Source organism: Pyrus communis, chromosome 16 (genome assembly GCF_963583255.1).
Source record: "Pyrus communis chromosome 16, drPyrComm1.1, whole genome shotgun sequence".
In the NCBI taxonomy this organism is placed as follows: Eukaryota; Viridiplantae; Streptophyta; class Magnoliopsida; order Rosales; family Rosaceae; genus Pyrus; species Pyrus communis.
The window spans coordinates 3,132,024-3,152,539 of record NC_084818.1 but is presented as its reverse complement, the minus strand read 5'-3'; the positions used below and the strand labels follow the sequence as shown (position 1 = coordinate 3,152,539).

General features: G+C 35.5%; 2 protein-coding genes and 1 long non-coding RNA gene across 3 annotated transcripts; 2 read left to right on the top strand and 1 right to left on the bottom strand.

The window, feature by feature from the left end:
- Positions 1 to 5,747: 5,747 nt before the first annotated feature.
- On the top strand, positions 5,748 to 10,465 carry LOC137720129 (disease resistance protein RPV1-like). The gene is made up of 5 exons (XM_068459140.1): positions 5,748 to 6,713; positions 6,800 to 7,889; positions 8,038 to 8,358; positions 8,447 to 9,826; positions 9,923 to 10,465. Exons 1-5 carry the CDS (start codon positions 6,235 to 6,237, stop codon positions 10,391 to 10,393), a joined length of 3,741 nt encoding a protein of 1,246 aa, XP_068315241.1. The 5' UTR covers positions 5,748 to 6,234; the 3' UTR covers positions 10,394 to 10,465.
- A 3,972-nt stretch (positions 10,466 to 14,437) lies between these two features.
- LOC137720131 (uncharacterized) lies at positions 14,438 to 16,864 on the bottom strand. The gene is made up of 3 exons (XR_011066468.1): positions 16,664 to 16,864; positions 16,088 to 16,328; positions 14,438 to 14,786 (listed from the first exon to the last, which is right to left on the bottom strand). It is a non-coding gene; the product is annotated as an uncharacterized lncRNA (long non-coding RNA).
- Positions 16,865 to 18,418: 1,554 nt separating this feature from the next.
- On the top strand, positions 18,419 to 19,815 carry LOC137721138 (disease resistance protein RPV1-like). Its single transcript, XM_068460250.1, has 2 exons — positions 18,419 to 18,906; positions 19,293 to 19,815. The coding sequence occupies exons 1-2, from the start codon at positions 18,419 to 18,421 to the stop codon at positions 19,813 to 19,815; spliced, it is 1,011 nt and encodes a 336-aa protein (XP_068316351.1).
- The last annotated feature ends 701 nt before the right edge of the window (positions 19,816 to 20,516 follow it).

Genomic DNA, 20,516 nt, shown 5'->3' with positions numbered 1-20,516 from the left:
ATAGCATACAATTGTCAATTTGCAGATTTTTAAGATTAGTTTGGGCTTACTTTCTGTCAGACCCTTTAAATACCTCGGAATGTTTCATACAACAATCTTTTATATATGCTTTATTCCCTTATTTTATTAGTGGTTTTAATAAATAAAAAAATTGGGTAAACATGGTTTCACAGTAACTAATTTCTAATGGTAGGGGAGGAAACTAATATTAATGTTTTATTTCTTCTGATGTGGTTAGAATTTTGTAAAGCAATGGAGGGAAGTAGCAAATTTTAAAAGGTTTAGACAATCTCATGCGAAATATTATAGTAGTTTTCTGTAGTTTTTTGCCGAAATTTTTCATGGTTTTTTCATTATCAAAGAGTAAGCTAGCTTCTGGAAAAGTATGAAGCAATTCAAAAATAGAATTCATTTATGTTCAGCATTTCTAGATCCCTTTTGGTTACAAAGTGATGGATTGTAAAATATTTTTTTTCCGTTAATGGTGGATTCTCAAATCTATATGCTTATTTTTTTTTAAAGCAACGAGAAATAACATAGAAACCACCTATTCGAAGAAACAAGTAAGATTTTTGGTTGATATTATGTATTTGCACTTAAGATGCAAAGAGTGTGGGGTGTATGTAGAAAATGTGGGGTTTATGTAGGGAATTTACAGTGTATGTTGAAAGTTGGGGTGTGAGGGTATTGTGAGAAAGTATGTGGGGTGTATTAAGATACATTTTAATTAAAAAAGCAAATGTGAGGTATATTAAGTATGTGAGGTACATTCAACTATATATGGGGTGTTAGTATAACAAACCTTTAGAATATGGAGGACGTGTTTCAAATAGCCACAAGACAAAAATACCAAGTACCCTTAATTACTGTTCTAGATGTCTTAGATTCATGTTGACACGAACGGGAGATTTTTTTTAGTTTGATAGCACACGGCTCGGTACACCAAATTTAATAATATAATTGGTTGAAAGCTTTAAAAAAAAATTCTAACAAATTATATTATGATTCTTAATGTATCAAGCAGTGTGCCGGACACACGAAAAAATTTCTCGACATGAACACAACCCAAAGGTGTCACTATTAGTTACTCATAAGAATACAAAGTTTACATGAAAGAAACAAATTAAACTTATCATTTCACGTTTAACTTAAATGATTTACACATGAATTACCTAATTACGCGATTATGTAGCGTGCTAAAATGCATATCACTTTCGCATTAGGTGGGTTTGATGGAAACACAAACGTTAATTTACCATGTTAAATGGGTCAACACGACTGTGCCCAACTCAAACAAATTTATTATTTGTCTTTTTCAAGTCGGATTGTCGAATCTGTCTAAAATTGTTACCTCTACTCTTTCTTGGCACTTTCTATCCAAATTCGAACAAAAACAATGAAGCTACATCCGGACAAAAACACAATAAACGGTACATCATCCAACAACTTTCATATTTTTAATAGAAAAACACGCATGCAAGTGGCTTTTTATTTCATTGGAAGAAGAGGAATGTTATCTTTACACCACATCGTAGATTGAATTTTATCGATTTTTTAATTTAAAATCTAATTTAATAAAATATATCATTTAACAATAAAAAAAATAAAAATAATGCATTATTCTAATTCTTTTTTTCCCTCTTCTATTTGTGAGTGTAATTGGGTGAATTTTGGGTTTGAGTTTCACAGCATTCTTTGTAATCTCGTTTTGTTTATTAGTGAAACTTCCTCACTCTTCCTAAACTAGACATAGGCTTATGCTCAACCAATATAAATCTTTGTGTTATTTTGAATTGTTTGTTTTGTTATATTTTTCCGTATTAGTTTATTGATCTCAAATTGTCAATTCCGCACAACACTCTGAACCCTTGTGAAGGTGGAGAGGAGCTTCTTGTATTTGGAAGTGCCAATTCAGATAATTTGAGTCATCCAATTTGACATCGACGGAGATGGAGAGGAGCTTCTCGTAATGTTAATTCAACATTAGAACAAGAGAAATAGCTCGATGTGCTGAAATTGAAGAATTCAGTTGCAAACAACACATTTATGTTGCCCATCAGAACAAGATAAATTTGAATAATTAAGTTTTTAATTGCCCAATTCCGTCCCCATATGAATTTAGAATATGGAGGACGTGTTTGTCTTCAAATTTTCTAAGCACTTTGTAGAGCTGTAGGAACTTTGCAGCCACAAGACATAAATACCAAGTACCCTTAATTACTCATCCAGATGTCTCAAGGTTCATGTTGACATGAATGAGCGATTTTTCAGTGTGTGCTGGGCACACGGCTCGTTACATCAAGTTTAATAATATAATTGGTTAAAAACTTGAAAAGAAAAATTCTGACGAATTATATCATGATTCTTGGTTTACCAAGTAGTGTGCCGGCCACGCTATAAACCTTCTCGACATGAACATAACCCAAAGGCATCACTATTAGTTACTCATAAGAATACAAACTCTACATGAAAGAAAAAAGGTTAAACTTGTCATTTCACGTTCAACCTAAATGACTTACACACAAGTTACCTAGTTATGCAATTGTGTCAGCATGCTAAAATGTACGTCACTTTTGAATTAGGTGGGTTGGATGGAAGCACAAACTCTTATTAACCATGTTAAATGGGTCAACATGATTATGCCTGACTTAAACAAATTTATTTTTTGTCTTTTTCAAGTTTGATTGTTGAATCTGTCTAAAGTTGTTGCCTCTACTCTTTCTTGGCACTTTCTACCCAAATTCGAACAAAAACAATGAAAGCTACATCCGAACAAAAATACAATAAAAGGTACATCATCCAACAACTTTCATATTTTTTAATAAGAAAAACACATATTATCCTCATCATACATATGAAAGATTTTAGAGTAGCACCGTTACTAACGTGACAGTAGATTAGAATCCAAACGATGCTATTAGATATGACACAATGTGAGAAGCTGACACTTAACTAGAAATATTTCCAATCACTCTAACTCACTTGTGATCTGAATAGGGAGATCGGAAGATATTTTCGGTTTGCAAAGAAGTTGTTGGGTATGCAGGTGCAGATTCAACATAGTTGAACTATATCGCTTAGTGTAGAATATCATAATTTTTTTTTTTTGTTTAGTTATCATTTTTTTTTTTGTTTAGTTACACTAGGTGCATTTGCCTTTTTATTTCAATAAAATTTCACCTTGCACAATCGAGGTTTCTTTAACAAAAAGGAAAAGTGTAGATTAGTATAGAATATCATTTATACTAAAAAAACATATTCATACAAATTAAACTCATGGGACTTGCAGATGACGCTTTACCACAGTGACAAAAAACAATAATGCGTATACACTTTAATGCGAATTCGATTCTTACGAATTTGATGTTAATTTGATCCTTACAGATTTTCCTTTTCTCTAATAACTAATTACCTAAACCACCACCGTTGCTCTACTGTAAAAATCAATAATAAATTTAAAAAAAAGGGTCATTTTAAGATTTGCAGAGTTTCAAAACCAGATTAGTGTACTTTACGTAATGATCTAATTTGCTCATTCTAAGAAGAACCTTGAGGGCTGTTGCTATAACGAGGCTGAACAAAGTGGAGGTGATACCCCTGACGCGGAGGATTTATATCCTAAAAGATTGATACTTCCTGACGGTGCAAAAGGCAAACTGAAGAGAATAATTCCTGTGTGTTGGATTTGATGGCTCAGTTCTATTGGGTCTCGACCCTTTCTACGCGGACCTAAACCCAAACTGATGTGGCTCTTTAGTTGGCATATGCGGATCACATGCTAGGTCTTTTTACTGCTCGTATATCTCGCATTTTGCACTTTGGGCGAGAGGGTGAGAATAGAAGCAACTGCACTAGTGAGAGGGAAAGAGAAGAGCCGACGCCCCAATAGAAGAGAGAAATAAAATTCGGAACTGCTGCATTTAAGGTTCTGTAAGAGTGAAACCAATTAGAGATTCTTGTAGTTGTAGGGAGACAAATATTTTGTTTGTAATTCGTTTTTTGCCTCTTCTATTTGTGAGTGTATTTGGGTGTATTTTGTGTTTGAGTTTGAGAGATTAAACACTCTTTGTAATCTCGTTTTGTTTATTAGTGTAACTTCCTTGCTGTCTCCGAATTGGATGTCGACTTACGCCGAACTAATATAAATCTTTGTGTCATTTTGAATTGTTTGTTTTGTCATATATTTTCGTATTAGTTTAATGGTTTCAAATTAGCACTTCCGCACAACACTCTGAACCCAGTGAATGTGGAGAGAATCTTGTTGTATTTGGAAGTGCCGATTCAAACAATTTGAGTCGTCCAATTTGACATTGACAAAGGTGGAGAGGAGCTTGTTGTAATGTTAATTCAACATTAGAACAAGAGAAATAGCTCGATGTGCTGAAAGAGTTGTAGTAACTTTGCAGCCACAAGACATAAATACCAAGTACCCTTAATTACTCTTCCAAATGTCTCAGGTTTGCGTTGACATGTACGAGAGATTTTTCAGTGTGCTAGCCACACGGCTCGGTACATCAAATTTAATAATATAATTGGTTGAAAATTTGAAAAATAAAATTTTAACGAGTTGTATTATGATTCTTTGGTGTACCGAGTAATGTGTCGGCCACACGAAAAAATTTCTCGACATGAACACAACCCAAAGGTGTCACTATTAATAAGAATACAAAATTGACATGAAAGGAAAAGATTAAACTTATCATTTGACGTTCAACTTAAATGATTTGCACACGAGTTACCTAATTACGTGATTGTGTAAGTGTGCTAAAGTGTACGTCACTTTCGGATTAGGATGGAAACACAATCTCTTAGGAACCGTTTTAAATGGGTCAACTTGATTATGCCCAACTGAAACAAATTTATTTTTTGTCTTTTCAAGTCGGATTGTCAAATCTATCGAAAATTGTTACCTCTACTCTTTCTTGGCACTTTCTACGCAAATTCGAACAAAAACAATGAAAGGTAAGAAAAAACCACCACATGATGGTTTAGTGATTGAGACGATTTTCAAGCTTGTATTTCACATGACACATTTTATATTCAATTTTTGATACTGATGAATCGCATGATGATGATCAAAGGAAGGCCGAAATGCTTTTGAAAGTCTTTTCGGTCTTTGAATTAGTGAACTGCTATAATAAAGCTACCAACTAATTATTTTATAAAAATAAAAAAAATACAATAAAAGATACGTCATCCAACAACTTTCATAATTTTAATAGAAAAACGCACATTATTCTCGTCATCGACTCATTGACTTTCTTAGGCTACATTTTTTATTTTTCTCCTGCAATGGGTTTTTATTTCGGAGGGTTGGTGTGAAAGGATGGAGTGCACAGGGTGAGAAGCCCTGTTGTTGTAGTGTGCCACCGCTATAAATCCTGCAATGGGTTTTTATTTTATTTTATTTTTTTTGTCGTAAATTAATTTCAATGTGTGTTTATAGAATTACAATTTGTTTTTGTTGGGATAGTGCTAGGAAACCACCTATTAAAAAGAAACTCATTTTCGTTGACTCATTGAGTTCTAGACCATTTTACAATTTTCTTCTTTTAAATTTTATAGAAATAAATTTTTTTGGATACTGTTAAGAAAATTAAAATTTTAAATCAAATTTACAAACTAAATAATATATCATCAATTAAAAACACCATTAAATAATCTAATCATCTACAAATACAAAATTTAATTTACAAATTTAAGCCTTCTTTTTTTTTTCTCTTGGTTTTGGTCAAGTGACTGTGAACATTCCATTAATATTTCTCTAAAACAAAAAAACAAAAAAACACAAGAGAAACGAAACAAAGGCCCGAAAAACGGAGAGTATGCCCAAACAGAAACAAAGCTCAAAGAAGAACAAAACCTAGCAGCAGAGAAACTGTTGAAGTCGTCGTCCCCATCGCCGCACCGGTGAGCCAAACGGATGAACAGACGCAGGGATCCAGAAGAAGATAAGGTCAAGCAAAAAAACTCCCAACACAGCACCTCCAACAGATGCAAGAGATAAACAAAGACAGCCCAAAAAGTGCAGGACACGAATGCTCGATCATCCTCCACGAACCCAACATCGCCGCACCGGTGAGCCAAACAGAATCATATCTTTGGGTACAATTTTTCCAGCCGATCGTTTAACTCCCAACTCCAAAAGCTGACGCTCAATCGGGCATTGCAGCTTTTACATTTCATTAGGCGAGTCGGTAGCTGCCCATCTGCTGTGGATACTGTCCCTGTCAGATGTCAATGGCTGCTTCTTCCTCTTCCTCATGGAAATACGACGTCTTTTTGAATTTCAGAGGCGAAGACACTCGCAAGATCTTTGTCGGCCATCTCTACGGAGCTCTGGGTCGGAAGGCAATCAACACCTTCATCGACGCCGAAAAGCTCAGAAAAGGCGACGACCTTTCGGAACTACTTTCAGCTATCGAAGAGTCGAGGCTTTCGATTGTGGTTTTCTCCCAGAACTACGCTTCTTCGACTTGGTGCTTGAAAGAACTGGTCAAAATCCTGGCGTGCATGGATACAAAGAAGCAGATAGTGGTGCCGATCTTCTACCAAGTTGATCCATCTGAAGTTCGTAAGCTCAAGAGAAGTTTTGCAGAAGCTTTTGCTCAACATGAACGCGAATCGAGCGCCGAAATGGAAGAGGTGAAGAGCTGGAGGTCCGCACTAACCAGAGCCACCAATTTATCCGGCTGGGATTCGCGAAAATACGAGTAATTACTGTTCAATTATGTTCTTAATTGAATTGGGATTTTTAGAGCATCTAGTTTAATTCGGTGCTGTTTTTCATATTACACAGGGATGATGCCAAGCTTATTGAGGAAATTGTGGATGACGTATTTAAGAGATTGATCCAAGTCTCGTCAAGCAAAGATAATGGCTTGGTTGGAATGGATTACCACATGGATGAAGTGAATTCACTATTACGTCCTGGGGTGAATGATGTTTTCACCGTTGGAATATGGGGTATGGGAGGTATAGGCAAAACCACCATCGCTCGCGCTGTTTATGATGAAATCGCTTGTCAATTTGAAGCTTGCTGCTTTCTCGAAAATGTCAAGGAAGGCTTCTCGAAGAATGGTGCAGTACATATGCAGGAAGTGCTTCTTTCTAGAATCTTGAAGGAAAAGGTGCAGAGTTTAGGCATGTTGGATCGTGGTTCCAGCGTGATAATGGAAAGGCTACAAAGGAAACAAGTTTTCATTGTTCTTGATGACGTTGATAAATTATCCCAAATCGAAGCCTTACTTGGAAAGCAGCATTCATTTGGCAGTGGAAGTCGAATCATTATAACAACTAGAGATATACAATTATTATGTGGAGTTGGTGCTGTATATAAGCCCAAGAACTTAAGTGAGCCAGAAGCTCTTAAACTCTTCAAACAGTATGCCTTCAGAACAAACCAACCCACCAGAGATTATGATCAGCTCTCAAGACGTGTCATCGAATACGCTCAAGGTCTGCCTTTAGCACTCAAAGTCTTGGGAGCTTTTCTTGATAACAAAACCGTACGCGAGTGGGAAGATGTGTTGGAAAAAATAAGGAAGATCCCGCAATGGGAAATTCATAATGTGCTTAAAACAAGCTTCGATGGACTAGATGATTCAGAGAAGGACATCTTTCTAGATATTGCATGTTTCTTGAAAGGAATGGATATAGACAGCGCAAAAAAAAGTCTGGACAGTTGTGGCTTCTATCCCCATACTGGAATAAGAGTTCTAATTGATCGAGCTCTCATATTTGTCTCAGAGAAGAGGAAACTGGAGATGCATGATTTACTAGAGGAAATGGGTCGGGAAATCGTTCGCCAAGAATCTATCAAAGAGCCTGGGAGAAGAAGTAGGTTGTGGAGTTATGAAGATGTTCATCATGTGCTAACTCAAAATACAGTGAGATATCTTTTTCTTATGCAATGTTTGGTAGAAAGCTTCAGCTTTTGACCAAAACCTATTTTATAGCAAACATGCATTGTTTATAATATTGAATAAGGTTCTCAGTGTTTTCCTTCACTTTAAGTTACATTGTTGGTTTATCCAGGCTACAGAAGCAGTTGAAGGCATAATCCTGGATTCTGCAATCTTCAAAGAGGCATGCTCAAATATTGAGGCTTTTAGTATGACAAAACTAAGACTGCTCATGATCCGTGGTAAGGCTTATAAATATTCATTTGGTCGAAGTCCAAAGGATTGCTTCATAGAACACTGGATTGTGGACTTAAAGCTCCAATCTTCTCAATTGAGGTGTCTCATCTGGCATGATTGCACCCTAAAGTCTTGGCCATCCAACTTTCAGTTCGAGAATCTTGTAAACCTTGACATGAGCAGGTGTTACCTCGAACAACTATGGACAGGAGCTGAGGTACGATTTTTCATTTACGTAAATATATTTATTTTAAATGTTTAGATTCTGAGATGTGTTGTGCATATTTTCTTGGACTTTTTAACAGCCTCTGGAAAAGTTGAAATACATCAATTTAAGTTATAGTCAATATCTTAGGAAAACCCCGGACTTCACAAAGGCTAGAAGTCTTGAGGAACTGAATTTCGCAGGTTGTAGAAGGTTATATGAGGTTCACCCATCCATTTCAGCTCTGAAAAACCTTGCTATATTTAATCTAGGAGGCTGTAAAGAACTCAAGAGCCTGCCGAGCAGCATTCATATGGGATCTCTTCAAACCCTTAATCTTTCTGGTTGCTCAAACCTTGAGAAGTTTCCAGAGATTTCAGATGTTATGGAGAATTTATCAGAGTTATCTTTAGATGGGACTGCAATTAAAGAACTGCCTTCTTCAATTAATAAACTCACAGGCCTTACAATTTTGAACCTAAAATTCTGTCTAAAACTCAAAAGCCTGCCGAGCAGCATTCATATGAGATCTCTTCAAACCCTTAATCTTTCTGGTTGCTCAAACCTTGAGAAGTTTCCAGAGATTTCAGATGTTATGGAGAATTTATCAGAGTTATATTTAGATGGGACTGCAATTAAAGAACTGCCTTCTTCAATTAATAAACTCACAGGTCTTACAATTTTGAACCTAAGATTCTGTCTAAAACTCAAAAGCCTGCCGAGCAGCATTCATATGAGATCTCTTCAAATCCTTAATCTTTCTGTTTGCTCAAACCTTGAGATATTTCCAGAGATTTCAGAAGTTATGGAGGGGCTGTCAAAGCTTTATTTAGATAGGACTGCAATTAAAGAACTGCCTTCGTTAATTAATAAACTTACGGGCCTTTCTACTTTGGACCTACGAGGCTGTCGAGAACTAAAGAGCCTGCCGAGCAGCATTCATATGGGATCTCTTGAAACCCTTAATCTTTCTGGTTGCTCAAACCTTGAGAAGTTTCCAGAGATTTCAGATGTTATGGAGAATTTATCAAAGTTATATTTAGATGGGACTGCAATTAAAGAACTGCCATCTTCAATTAGAAATCTTCCACGGCTTGTTACGTTGAGCCTAAGAGAATGCAAAAAACTCAAGAGTCTTCCAAGCAGCATTTGTGATCTCAAGTTCCTTCAGTATGTAAGTCTTTCTCGTTGCCCAATGTTTGAGGTGTTGGAATTGTGGGATAATGCTCATTTTGAGAGCTTGCCTGCAGAAATAAATCGGCTTCATTGTTTAACATCACTCAAATTGGAAGGTTGCAAGAGACTGAAATCAATACCAGAGCTTTCATCAACTATAAGGTTCATAGATGCCCATGATTGCACAGCTTTGGAATTTGTTTCAAGACCAAGCAAGGTTTTTCACAAGAATCTTTACTTGACATTTTCAAACTGCTTCCGGCTGGTGCAAAATCTATTTGAAGATATTGTGGAAGCTCATCAGGTCTCTCTCTCTCTCTCACTCTCTCACTCTCTCTACGTGCAAAAGTACTAGACATATCTAATGCAAGTCCAGTTTACCTTCGTTTTCATTCTGCAGGTTAATCTGCAACCTCTTTCCTTGCTTATGTATCTTCCTGGAATTATGGTTTCAAATTGGTTCAGCTATCGGTGTAGGGGATCTTCAATAACTCTGCATCTACCACCAGTCTGGGATCATAAGATTTTGGGATTTGCTGTGTGCGGTGTTACTGAGTTCAAGAGTGCAAATTATACATCTGCTCTATCTGCTCTGTGTTCTTGTACCTTTGAAGGAGAGCACGGCGAGCGCAGTTTCAGATTTTATACGGTTGATTTGAGCATCCAAGGGGGCAGGTTACTTGAGTCACATCACATGTTCATGGGATATCTTCCATGGAAAAAAGAAGTGCAGCCAAGTGAGCGCTATACCACGAAGGTGACATTTAGGGTTGAATTAAGAGATGGAAGCCTATCAAGGTATCCTGGGGTACCACTTCAGCAGTGTGGCATCAGCAGGTGTGGAGTTCGTCTCTTTTATGCCAATTGTTAGGGGGAGCGATCTGGAAAGCCGCTTTCTGACTATTCTCGATCCTTACAGGTTCGTGTTGACATGAACACAGCGCGACACGATTAATTACTCATAAGAACAAAAATTTTACATAAAGAAAAAAAGGTTAAAATTGTCATTTCACATTCAACTTAAATGGATCGCTTTGCCAAGTTATGCGATTATGTAAGCGTGCTAAAATGTACGGCACTTTCGGATTAGGTGGGTTAGATCGAAACACAAACTCTTACTATGTTAAATGGGTTTATATGATTATGCCCAACTCAAACAAATTTGTTTTGTTTAAAATGTCTTTGTAAATCTTCTAGTCAATTAAAAGATAGACTTCTGTGTCGTTCCCACTAGCGAGTCCTTTTATAATACTCCCTTTTCGCGCTTTCTAGCTAAATTCGAATAAATACAATGAAAAGTACCCGATCGAACAACTTTCATATTTTTTGGGGGTGTTTTGAAGTAGGTGATTGATTTTTGAATTTTATAGACACATACTAGTCATTTGGTTTGTACAACTTCTCGAGATGCAAAAAAACGTACATGTTATGTGTTGTCAAATTTAGTTCAGTTGCTTTATATTGGTACATTATGTAATGAAAGTAAGAAACATAATATTATTTTGATACATTATGTAATGTATATTTGGGACGTTCCACTCATTAGGTACATAAAATAATATTATTTCGCACATATTATATCCAAAAAATTACAAGGCACAATTACTATTTTGGGTTAAAAGAAAATGAAAAGGCTTTAAAGCCCTTGTGCCTGACTACCATAGATGTCAATGATGCGATAGACCCAAAATCCTCAATAAAAAAGTGAGAGATAAATCGGATAAAACACCTGTAAATAGAAGGCCAAATTAGGAAATCAATAAAAGGCATTTTAATTTCAATATTTTGAATAAATTGAAAATGCTGAGGTGGCATTAGTTGGAGCAGCTTAATCAAAGTTTGAAAATCTGAATCAAAAATTAATGTCCAATCTAAAACATGATCAAGAGCAGTGGTGGATTTTAATTATTTCTTTTTTAATTAGAATGCTACTAGATCCATCTCATTATCCTATTTTTCCACTTGTATTATCATTTCACCCATCATAGAAACTTAAAAAATTAAAATGTTATTTCCCCACCCACTATTATTTCCAAAATAACCTTTTTTTTGTAATTTTTTATATATTTCCTATGGTACTGCCTGAGTTGATTTCGTTCATCGAATTTGCTATTTGGATTAAAGCAACCTAACAAGAATTCTCAGACCCCACCATCGGATTCATCCAAGCACTAGGCTGTATCCAAATGACTATCTTCAGAGAAAGCAGCATGCCATCTTGCAAATTCTGGTCTAATTGGAAAGAAAGTGTTGATGCACAAAATCGACGAGGATTTTGGTACAACAGAAAGTGTGAGGTTTGTGACCTTCGCTAGGTTGCTCTGGTCATTAGTGTGGATAAGTATGTAAATGAATAGAGACATGGAAGCAAATAACACAAGATGTAAGTGGTTCACCCAGATTGGCTACGTCCACGGAGTAGAGGAGTTCTCATTAGTTGTGAAGAGTTTACACAAATACATAGGTTCAAGCTCTCTTTTTGTAAGTTCTAGTGAATAGTTTAGTACAAATGACATTAGGGATTATTGTGGGATAATGATCCCCTTTTATAGAAGAGAGTTTCTAGCTTTATTTTGACATTGACACGTGTCGTGTTGTGATTGGCCTTTGATATCGACTCGTGTCGCGCTATGATTGGCCACTGATACCGACATGTGTCGTGTTATGATTGGCCTCCTGGTTGGAGGAAAAATTTTGTGGATCCTTGACGGTATGCTGTTAACCGGTGCTTAGTAGTTTCGGGATTGGTCAAGTATGGTACAAACAGAAACTCAGTTGTTGAAGCTTTCTTCATATATATATATATATATATATAAATAACGCCATTCTCTCTCACAACTAAGCATCCAAGATAAAACCGATTCAATCGAATTTAGTTTTTCTTCACTAACTAGAACCCTAGAAATTCAAATTAGATTTGTTCATGCTGCAACCCCTTTGAGCTTTTCTTCAAGATGGTAAAAGAAATTCACACAGAGATGAGAGAGAGAGAGAGAGAGAGAGAGAGAAACGGGCTGGGGGAGGTGAAAGGTTGCTAAGCTTTTTCAGTTTTTTCATTCGTTTCCATTTTTTGGATAGGAAGATACAATAAAGGAAACTTTAACTAAAAACTCTCGACACTGTTCATTTTAACGAAAAATCATATTTTTTACACTAAAAAGTCAATCCTGGTACTATTCACTTTACCTTTTATTTCGTACTTATCGTTACAACTCAAAGTTTTCAAGTTCTTTTTATTATTTTTCCTTATAATAAATTTATAAATAGGTGTCTAAAAGTCTTTTTAACTAAAAGTATAAATATGTCATTATTATTTTTATTAAAATAGGATGGAAAAAGAAGACAATGGGATGAGTTTAGTATTATTCTTTAATTAAAAAAATGTGCATTAACCTCGTCATTGACTCATTGACTCTTATAGCCTCGTCAGAGTAAGGGATGAGGATTCTTTTTGTGGGGATCCTATAAATTTTTACATTCTAATCATTCATTGTACATTGTGAGAGCAATTTTCGTTAGATACTATTTGTGTTTAGTTTTAAATAAAAAAATTCAAAATAATTTTTAACTACACAATGTATAAGAACATCTAAGATGTAAGGATTTCTAAAATTCTTATAATTTTGAAAACTGATGAAACCCAATTCTTATAATTTTGAAAACGGATGAAATCCAAATTCCATATGAATTTTGAATATGGAGGACGTGTTCCTGCGTTGTTTTCAAATGTCCTAAGCACTTTGTAGAGCTGGAGTAACTTTGCAGTCACAAGACATAAATACCAAGTACCCTTAATTACTCTTCCAAATGTCTAGTTCGTGCATGAACGAGAGATTTTTTAGAGTGATGGTCATATGGTTTGGTAAACTAAGTTTAATAATATAATTGGTTGAAAACTTGGGAAAAAAAAAAAATCTAACGAATTGTATTATCATTCTTGTGTCCCAAGTATTGTGCCGACCACGCGAAAAAACTTCTCGACATGAACACAACCCAAAGGCATCACTATTAGTTACCCATAAGAATACAAAGTTTACGTGAAAGTAAAAGATGAAACTTATCATTTCACGTTCAACTTAAATGACTTGCACACAAATTATCTAATTACGCAATTGTGTAAGCGTGCTAAAGTGTAATTCACTTTCGGATTAGGTGGGTTGGATGGAAACACAAACTCTTATTAACCATGTTAAACGGGTCAAAGCGATCAAAAACAATAAACGGTACATCCGAACAAAAATACAATAAAAGGTACTCATCCAACAACTTTCATATTTTTAATAGAAAAACTCGCATTATTCTCGTCATCGACTTTCTGAGGCTACATTTTTCTCCTGCAATGGGTTTTTATTTCGAAGGGTTGGTGCGCTAGGATAGGAGTGCACAGGGTGAGAAGCCCTACTGTTGTAGTGTCGCTGCCACCACTATAAATCCTGCACTGGATTTATTTATTTATTTTTTTTTTTTTTTGTCGTGAATTAATTGCAATGTGTGTTTTTATTGAGTAAACAATTTTTTGTAGCTAACAGCATATATATCAAAGATTTCATAGTAGTATCGTTATTACCCTCATTAGATTAAAAGTCTAAGAACCATTAATCATCTGCTTTTTGTCTGCTATACGATTGGATATGACACGTATGTTAGATATTTACACTTAACCGGAGATATTCCCGTCACCTTAACTCATTTTTCGTGTGATTGGGGAGATTGAGATTATTTTCGTTTCATAAAGAAGGTGTTAGGGATGCAAGTGCAGATTCAGCATAGTTGAACAAATATCGCTTAGTGTAGATTCGTACAGACTATTATTTTTTTTATTTCAGGTGTATTTGCCTTTTAGTTTCAATAAAATTTCACCTTGCACAATCGAGGTTTCTTTGACAAAAAATAGAAGTGTAGATTATTGTAGAATGTTATTTACTAAAAAAAACATAGTTGTACGAATTAAACTTATGAAGACTTGTAGATGACGCTTTACCACAACAACAAAAAATAATAATGCTTATACAGCTTGGAGCGTCGATCTTTACAAATTTTCTTCTTTAATAACTAATTACCTAAACCACCAATACCGCCCTACTCTAAAATTTAATAATAAATAAAAGAAGGGGCATTAAGATCTGCTGAATTTCAAAACCAGATTAGCGTACTTTGGCCTGGTACCTTCGTGCAAAGCTGCTAAACCACCCTTCCTTCGCATTTCTTGGGTCAAAGCCGAAGTGTGCAGATTCGTTTCACACAGAAATTTTTTATATCCATTCCTGGAAGAACGTTATTGTTTTTTTATTTTTAGAAGTCAACTAGAATTTGTACCCACACATTGCTACGGGATTAAAAATTATATGAAAGATTATACAACTGCAATTTTCATAAACAACGTTCGAGTGAAAAATTGAGTTACTAACGCCAATGCAACCAATGCAATTTACACACAACCTCAAACTAATTAACAATCTACTGCTGCAATCAACATAACCACTTTGCAGGTTTTGTGGAACCACTTTACAGGTTTTGTGGAACCACTTTATTCTAAACATAAATCTTAACATAACTCAACAAAGGGTGTAAAAAAATTGTTAAGAGAGATTGACAAAGCAGACAGAAAAATAGATATTTGTAATGAATTTCAAATCAAACCAGAGATTATATCTACTGAGATTGATACATATGTACCTGTTGAGTTTGATACATGTTTTGTACGCTTTTCTGCTGAGTTTGATACATATGTACAACCATATTAGGTGTTCAACGATGGGGCTTACATTCCTATTTACAATTGGATAAATTTATACTTCTATATTGATGCAAGTTATGATTTTAATTTGAATGCCTTCTTCTTCGTTCTGACAATGAAAAAAAATATATATATATATATATAGATATATATATATATATAAAAGATTGGACATTACAAACTGATGTACACATAATAATAGAATCAGTGTCAATTTCTCCATGTTATAGCAATACCTCATAACAAATCGTCGGCAAACAAAATCAGTTTAAGTTTTTTGAATTAAAAAAAAAAAAGCCAAAACAAATCGTAATAGCAGACAAATCCAGAAAAGGATAGAAACAAATAGAATCATTTAAATTTTGCATGCCGTTAGTTTCTCAAGTAACCTTTACATATTCATTCAAATTATGCATGTATTGGGGCGCTTTAAGCAGAATGGTAGTGTAGTATTCAGAATTTATTTTCAAATGATCACAAATGAATCTCCCACTATTCTACTTAAAACACCATTATTCTACTCAAAACTAAGTGAAAATTGCGTTGTTTTTATAAGCTAAACGCACAGCAAATAAGCAAGAAAAGTTGGCAAGATTTTGAAGGGGACCAACATTATTTTCCCATCAAACAAAATCAAACCGGAGATGACAAAAGAGTCTTCCCAACTACAGTGATTTGACAATTTTCAAAAAGTTTGGAAATACAAATAATGGCCCACAGATCAAATTATACGCTAACAATTCCAGAAGACATTCAGAATGTGACCGCTTAAACTTTGAATGGATGCGAGAAATGCAGGATTGAAGCCAGAAATGAACCTTATATTACCTGATTCAATGCTTGGTTACGCTCATCATTGAAACTTCTGCCACTCTTCGTTCCAACCGCATCAACCTTATATTACCTGATTCAATATGGTTCCTTGCCATATTGAAAAGGTCTCTAATGCGAGCTGCTCCTCTTCCAACAAACATCTGCACAAATTCACTGGGCTAGGAAAACTAAAATGAAATAAGATACTCAAGAACATATAACCATTAACCCACTCCACCGCCTTGACCCCTTTGATCTGCAAAACCAAATAACATTTTTCAACAAAAAGGAACTAAGTTAACAAAGCAAATACAGCATACAAAAACAGAAATTCAATTTAGCTTCATTTAGATTACTGGAAGTCTATTCAAACAACCAAAAGGATATGAATAAAAATATTCACGAACCAACCTTTTTCAAAGATCACTTGTTCCAGCGTTCAAACCAAAAAACTGAAGACGGTTACTTGAATTAAATGAAAATGAAAATGTAATTAATTTACTCTTAGCCATGGTTTTTTTTCAAGAATCAGAAAAACCTATAAATATTCCAGACAATCCCAAATTTTGGGACTGCTTTAAGCCAACTTACCATGAAATTACAGTCGCTTAAGAAATTTTCTTCAAATCAGGATGGAACAGGCATTCCTGTACAATTAATTCATTTAAAGGGTGTTTTAGCAACCATTGTTAGACGATCAATGCAAATGAGGATGTGAGGGATGGGAGATAAGAGAGTAGGGGGACAGATGGGAGAGGCAGAGAACAGTGAGGGATGAGAGAGAGTGACAGTCTTGGGAGATGGGGGAGTGGGGTAGAGAAAATATTAGAAAACAAAAACCAAACACACCACGCCATCTAACCAAGTATTTTTATCCTTTTCGGTGCCAGAAATCATGTGATACATTTTATAATCTTATTTTTTTGTCCAACAACCCATTACTTTACCCCTTTCGCTGTACAAAGCAGGTAATACCAACCGAGTCCAAAGCTGATGAGAGAAGCGAGGCCGGGAAGGACAAAACAGACTTTTTACTGTATAAAATTGTAAACAGTACAGGGACCAAAGCAGAAACCAAGGGTATTTTTGCCCTTTCACTGTTAACAAACAGCACGCTCTCTCACATGATGAACAGTAACATAAATTTTGCGTGCAAGAAGATTATTTTCCTCAAATTTCCTCGAAGATGTGAACACAAAAAGCATAATTTTCTTTTGCCTTTTTACGCAATAATCCAATTTGCATTGACTCATTGACTTCGTATCGATCAGACTATTTTTCAGTGATCCAATTTGTAGATCAGTTGAGTTAGTATTTCTGTTTCTTACATTACTTTTAGTCTTAGCTGCTCCATCATCGCTGACCAGGTGGTGTTTTCAAAAGTTATAAGCACTCTGTAGAGTTGTAGTGGCATTGCAGCCACAAGACATAATCAAGTATCCTTAATTACTCTTCTGGATGTCTCAGGTTCGTGTTGACATGAACACAATATAAAGGCGATATGATTAATTACTAATACGCATACAAAATTGACATAAAAGAAAAAGATTAAAATTATCATTTCACGTTTGACGTGAATGGATCGCACATGAGTTATCGAGTTACGTGATTATGTAAGCGTGTTAAAATGTGCTTCGTTTCTGAATTAGGTGGGTTGGTTGGAAACACAAACCCTTATTAACTATGTTAAATGGGTTGACACAATTATGCCCAACCCAAACAAATTTGTTTTGTTTGAAATATTTCTGTTAATCTTCGGGGCAATAAAAGGATAAATTTTATGGCTTTGCCACCGGTCAGTCCTTTTATAAAAAAAACAAATTCGTTTTTACATTTTCACTCCTACTCTTTTTGAAAGGGCATCCTCTTCATATCTTTTTCTCATAATTCATCAAGATCGGAGATCTGGACTATTAACATTTGATCAAACAGATACAAATAGATGTCCATTCTAAAAATTATAATAACTTTAATTATTGAATTAAATTTTAATGATCCGGATCTCTGAACTTGATAAATTAGGGAGAAAGGATCCGTAGAGGATCCCTTTCCACTCTTTCTTCGTACTTTCAACCTAAATTCGATCAATTACAACAAAAGGTACACCGTCGAACAACGTTCATATTTTTACTAGAAAAACGCGCATTATCATCGTCACTGATTCATTGACTTTCTTAGGCCACATTTTTTTCCTTCCTGAGAAAACGCTTCTTTTGATCGAGGCCATTCATCTTCCTATCGTTCGGACCATATTTTCCGGTCAACAATTGTTTCCGTTCGGGTACAATTTTCCAGTAATCGTTGAACTCCTAGCTCCAACAATCGAGTATTGCAGTTCTTACATCAATGGCTGTTTCTTCTTTTTCTTCGGTATCTGACGACCTTCGTTGGAAATATGATGTCTTCGTCAGTTTCAGAGGCGAAGACACCGGCAGGGGTTTTGTCAGCCATCTGCTCAGAGCTTTCAAGCAGAAATCAATCAGTACATCCGTGGATGCTGAAGATATTTGCAGAGGCGACTGCCTTTCGGAGGAGCTCCGAAAACGCGTCCAACGGTCGAGGCTTTCGATTGTAGTTTTTTCTAAAAACTACGCTTCTTCCAGGTGGTGCCTCAGAGAACTGGTTCAAATGGTGGAACAAGTGAAGATGACTGGCCAGGTGTTGGTGCCCGTTTTCCATGGAGTAGATCCGTCTGATGTTCGTAAAGCCAGGGGAGCTTTTTGTGCAGCTTTTGCAAGATATGACTGCGAAATGGAACAGGAGGAAGTGCGCACTTGGAGGGGAGCTCTAGCTGCTGCAACCGATCGTTTTGGCTGGAATATACAAGATTATAGGTAATTTTGATTAAATATTCCACATCTTATCATACGCATAGTATATGTATATGTCCAAACCTTTTATATACCTTCTAGGTCTTACTCAATGATAATTTTTGCAAAAAAATCATATGACTGTTGAATTATAGTGATCACTTTAGTGTTTTTTGGAAGAGCATTAAGGGGGTCGGATTAATCTAATTTGTAGCAAAAATGATTATGAAAGATGTAATATTACAATATAGATGGTTTAGATTGTTGAAAAAAAATATGTACTGAATAAGAGATCCCTCAATAGAAAGAGACCGTACAATGTACATACAGACATGCGTACACAAATATTTATATGACATTACTACTTGAGGAAATTGTGCAGTACTGTTTTTAAAATTTCACATCTACAGGGATGATGCCGAGCTGATTGAGGAAATCGTACAATTTGTTTTTAACAAATTGATCGGCTTGTCATCGTTTGAGGGTGGTTGGAAATATGATGTTTTTCTCAATTTTAGAGGTGAAGACACTCGCAAGAGTTTTTCCAGCCATCTCTACAAAGCTCTGTATCAAAAACGAATCAACACCTTCATGGATGATGAAGAGCTTAGAAAAGGCAACAGCCTTTCGGAGCTCCTGAAATGTATTAAACAGTCGCGAGTTTCGATTGTTGTTTTTTCTGAAGACTACGCTTCTTCCACATGGTGCTTAAAAGAACTCGTGCAGATCCTCAAATGCATGGATGAACAAAATCAGATAGTGATCCCCGTTTTCTACGAAGTTGATCCATCTCAAGTTTGTAAGCCGGAAGCTTTTACTAAACACGATCGCGATTCTAAGGTGGAGAAGGAAGAGGTGCAGAGCTGGATGTCGGCCCTAACAAGAGCCACCAATTTAACTCTACCTCGCTGGGATTCACGAAATTATGAGTAATTTTTGTTTACTAATTATATTCGTAGTTTCTTTTAACCTATTAAGGGTTTGAGCTTTACATAACATTTAGTTTAATTTGAGTTGTCAGTATACATTCTCCTACCAATACTGTTTTTCATCTTCCGTAGGGATGATGCCAAGCTTATTGAGGACATTGTACAACATATTTCGAGAGAGCTTTCCCGTTTTACCATACCGCAGATGGGTCATGTTTGATAATGATTCTGTTGAGATAGAGGACGATTCTGATGAGATACAAGCCTGGTTGCAGATCAATCCGAGCTAAATCAATGTCTTCGCACATTCTTGGACCTCCAAAGTTGGAATATTAGCACAAACTGAAGTTATGTCGAAACTACATATTAACAAAACTTTATTTTTCAATTAAAAGATGATGAAAAGACTCTTTAGTTTTATATCACAAAAAAAATTATGTATAATAATGTAATTTCACAAAATCCAATTTTGCTATTTTTATTTAACCCTCACCTATATGTGATTTTTACATATATCTAATATTAAAAAAAAAATTCTCTTCCCACTCCCAATCTCATGTTATCTCTCTCCATCTCTCCTTCCCATTTTAAAAACAAAAATAAAAAATATTTAGAGACACGAAATGTGTAGGCATATTTTAGTCCAGGACTAACCCGGAAGAAGATGGTGATAACAAATGAAGCCATTTGTAATTTTTTCCTCAT

Coding starts and splice junctions, on each gene's coding strand:
- LOC137720129 (XM_068459140.1), top strand. CDS start 6,235: ATGTCAATGGCTGCTTCTTCCTCTTCCTCATGGAAATACGACGTCTTT. Junction 7,890..8,037: donor ATGTGCTAACTCAAAATACA/GTGAGATATCTT, acceptor TGGTTTATCCAG/GCTACAGAAGCAGTTGAAGG. Junction 8,359..8,446: donor AACTATGGACAGGAGCTGAG/GTACGATTTTTC, acceptor ACTTTTTAACAG/CCTCTGGAAAAGTTGAAATA.
- LOC137721138 (XM_068460250.1), top strand. CDS start 18,419: ATGGCTGTTTCTTCTTTTTCTTCGGTATCTGACGACCTTCGTTGGAAA. Junction 18,907..19,292: donor TGGAATATACAAGATTATAG/GTAATTTTGATT, acceptor TCACATCTACAG/GGATGATGCCGAGCTGATTG.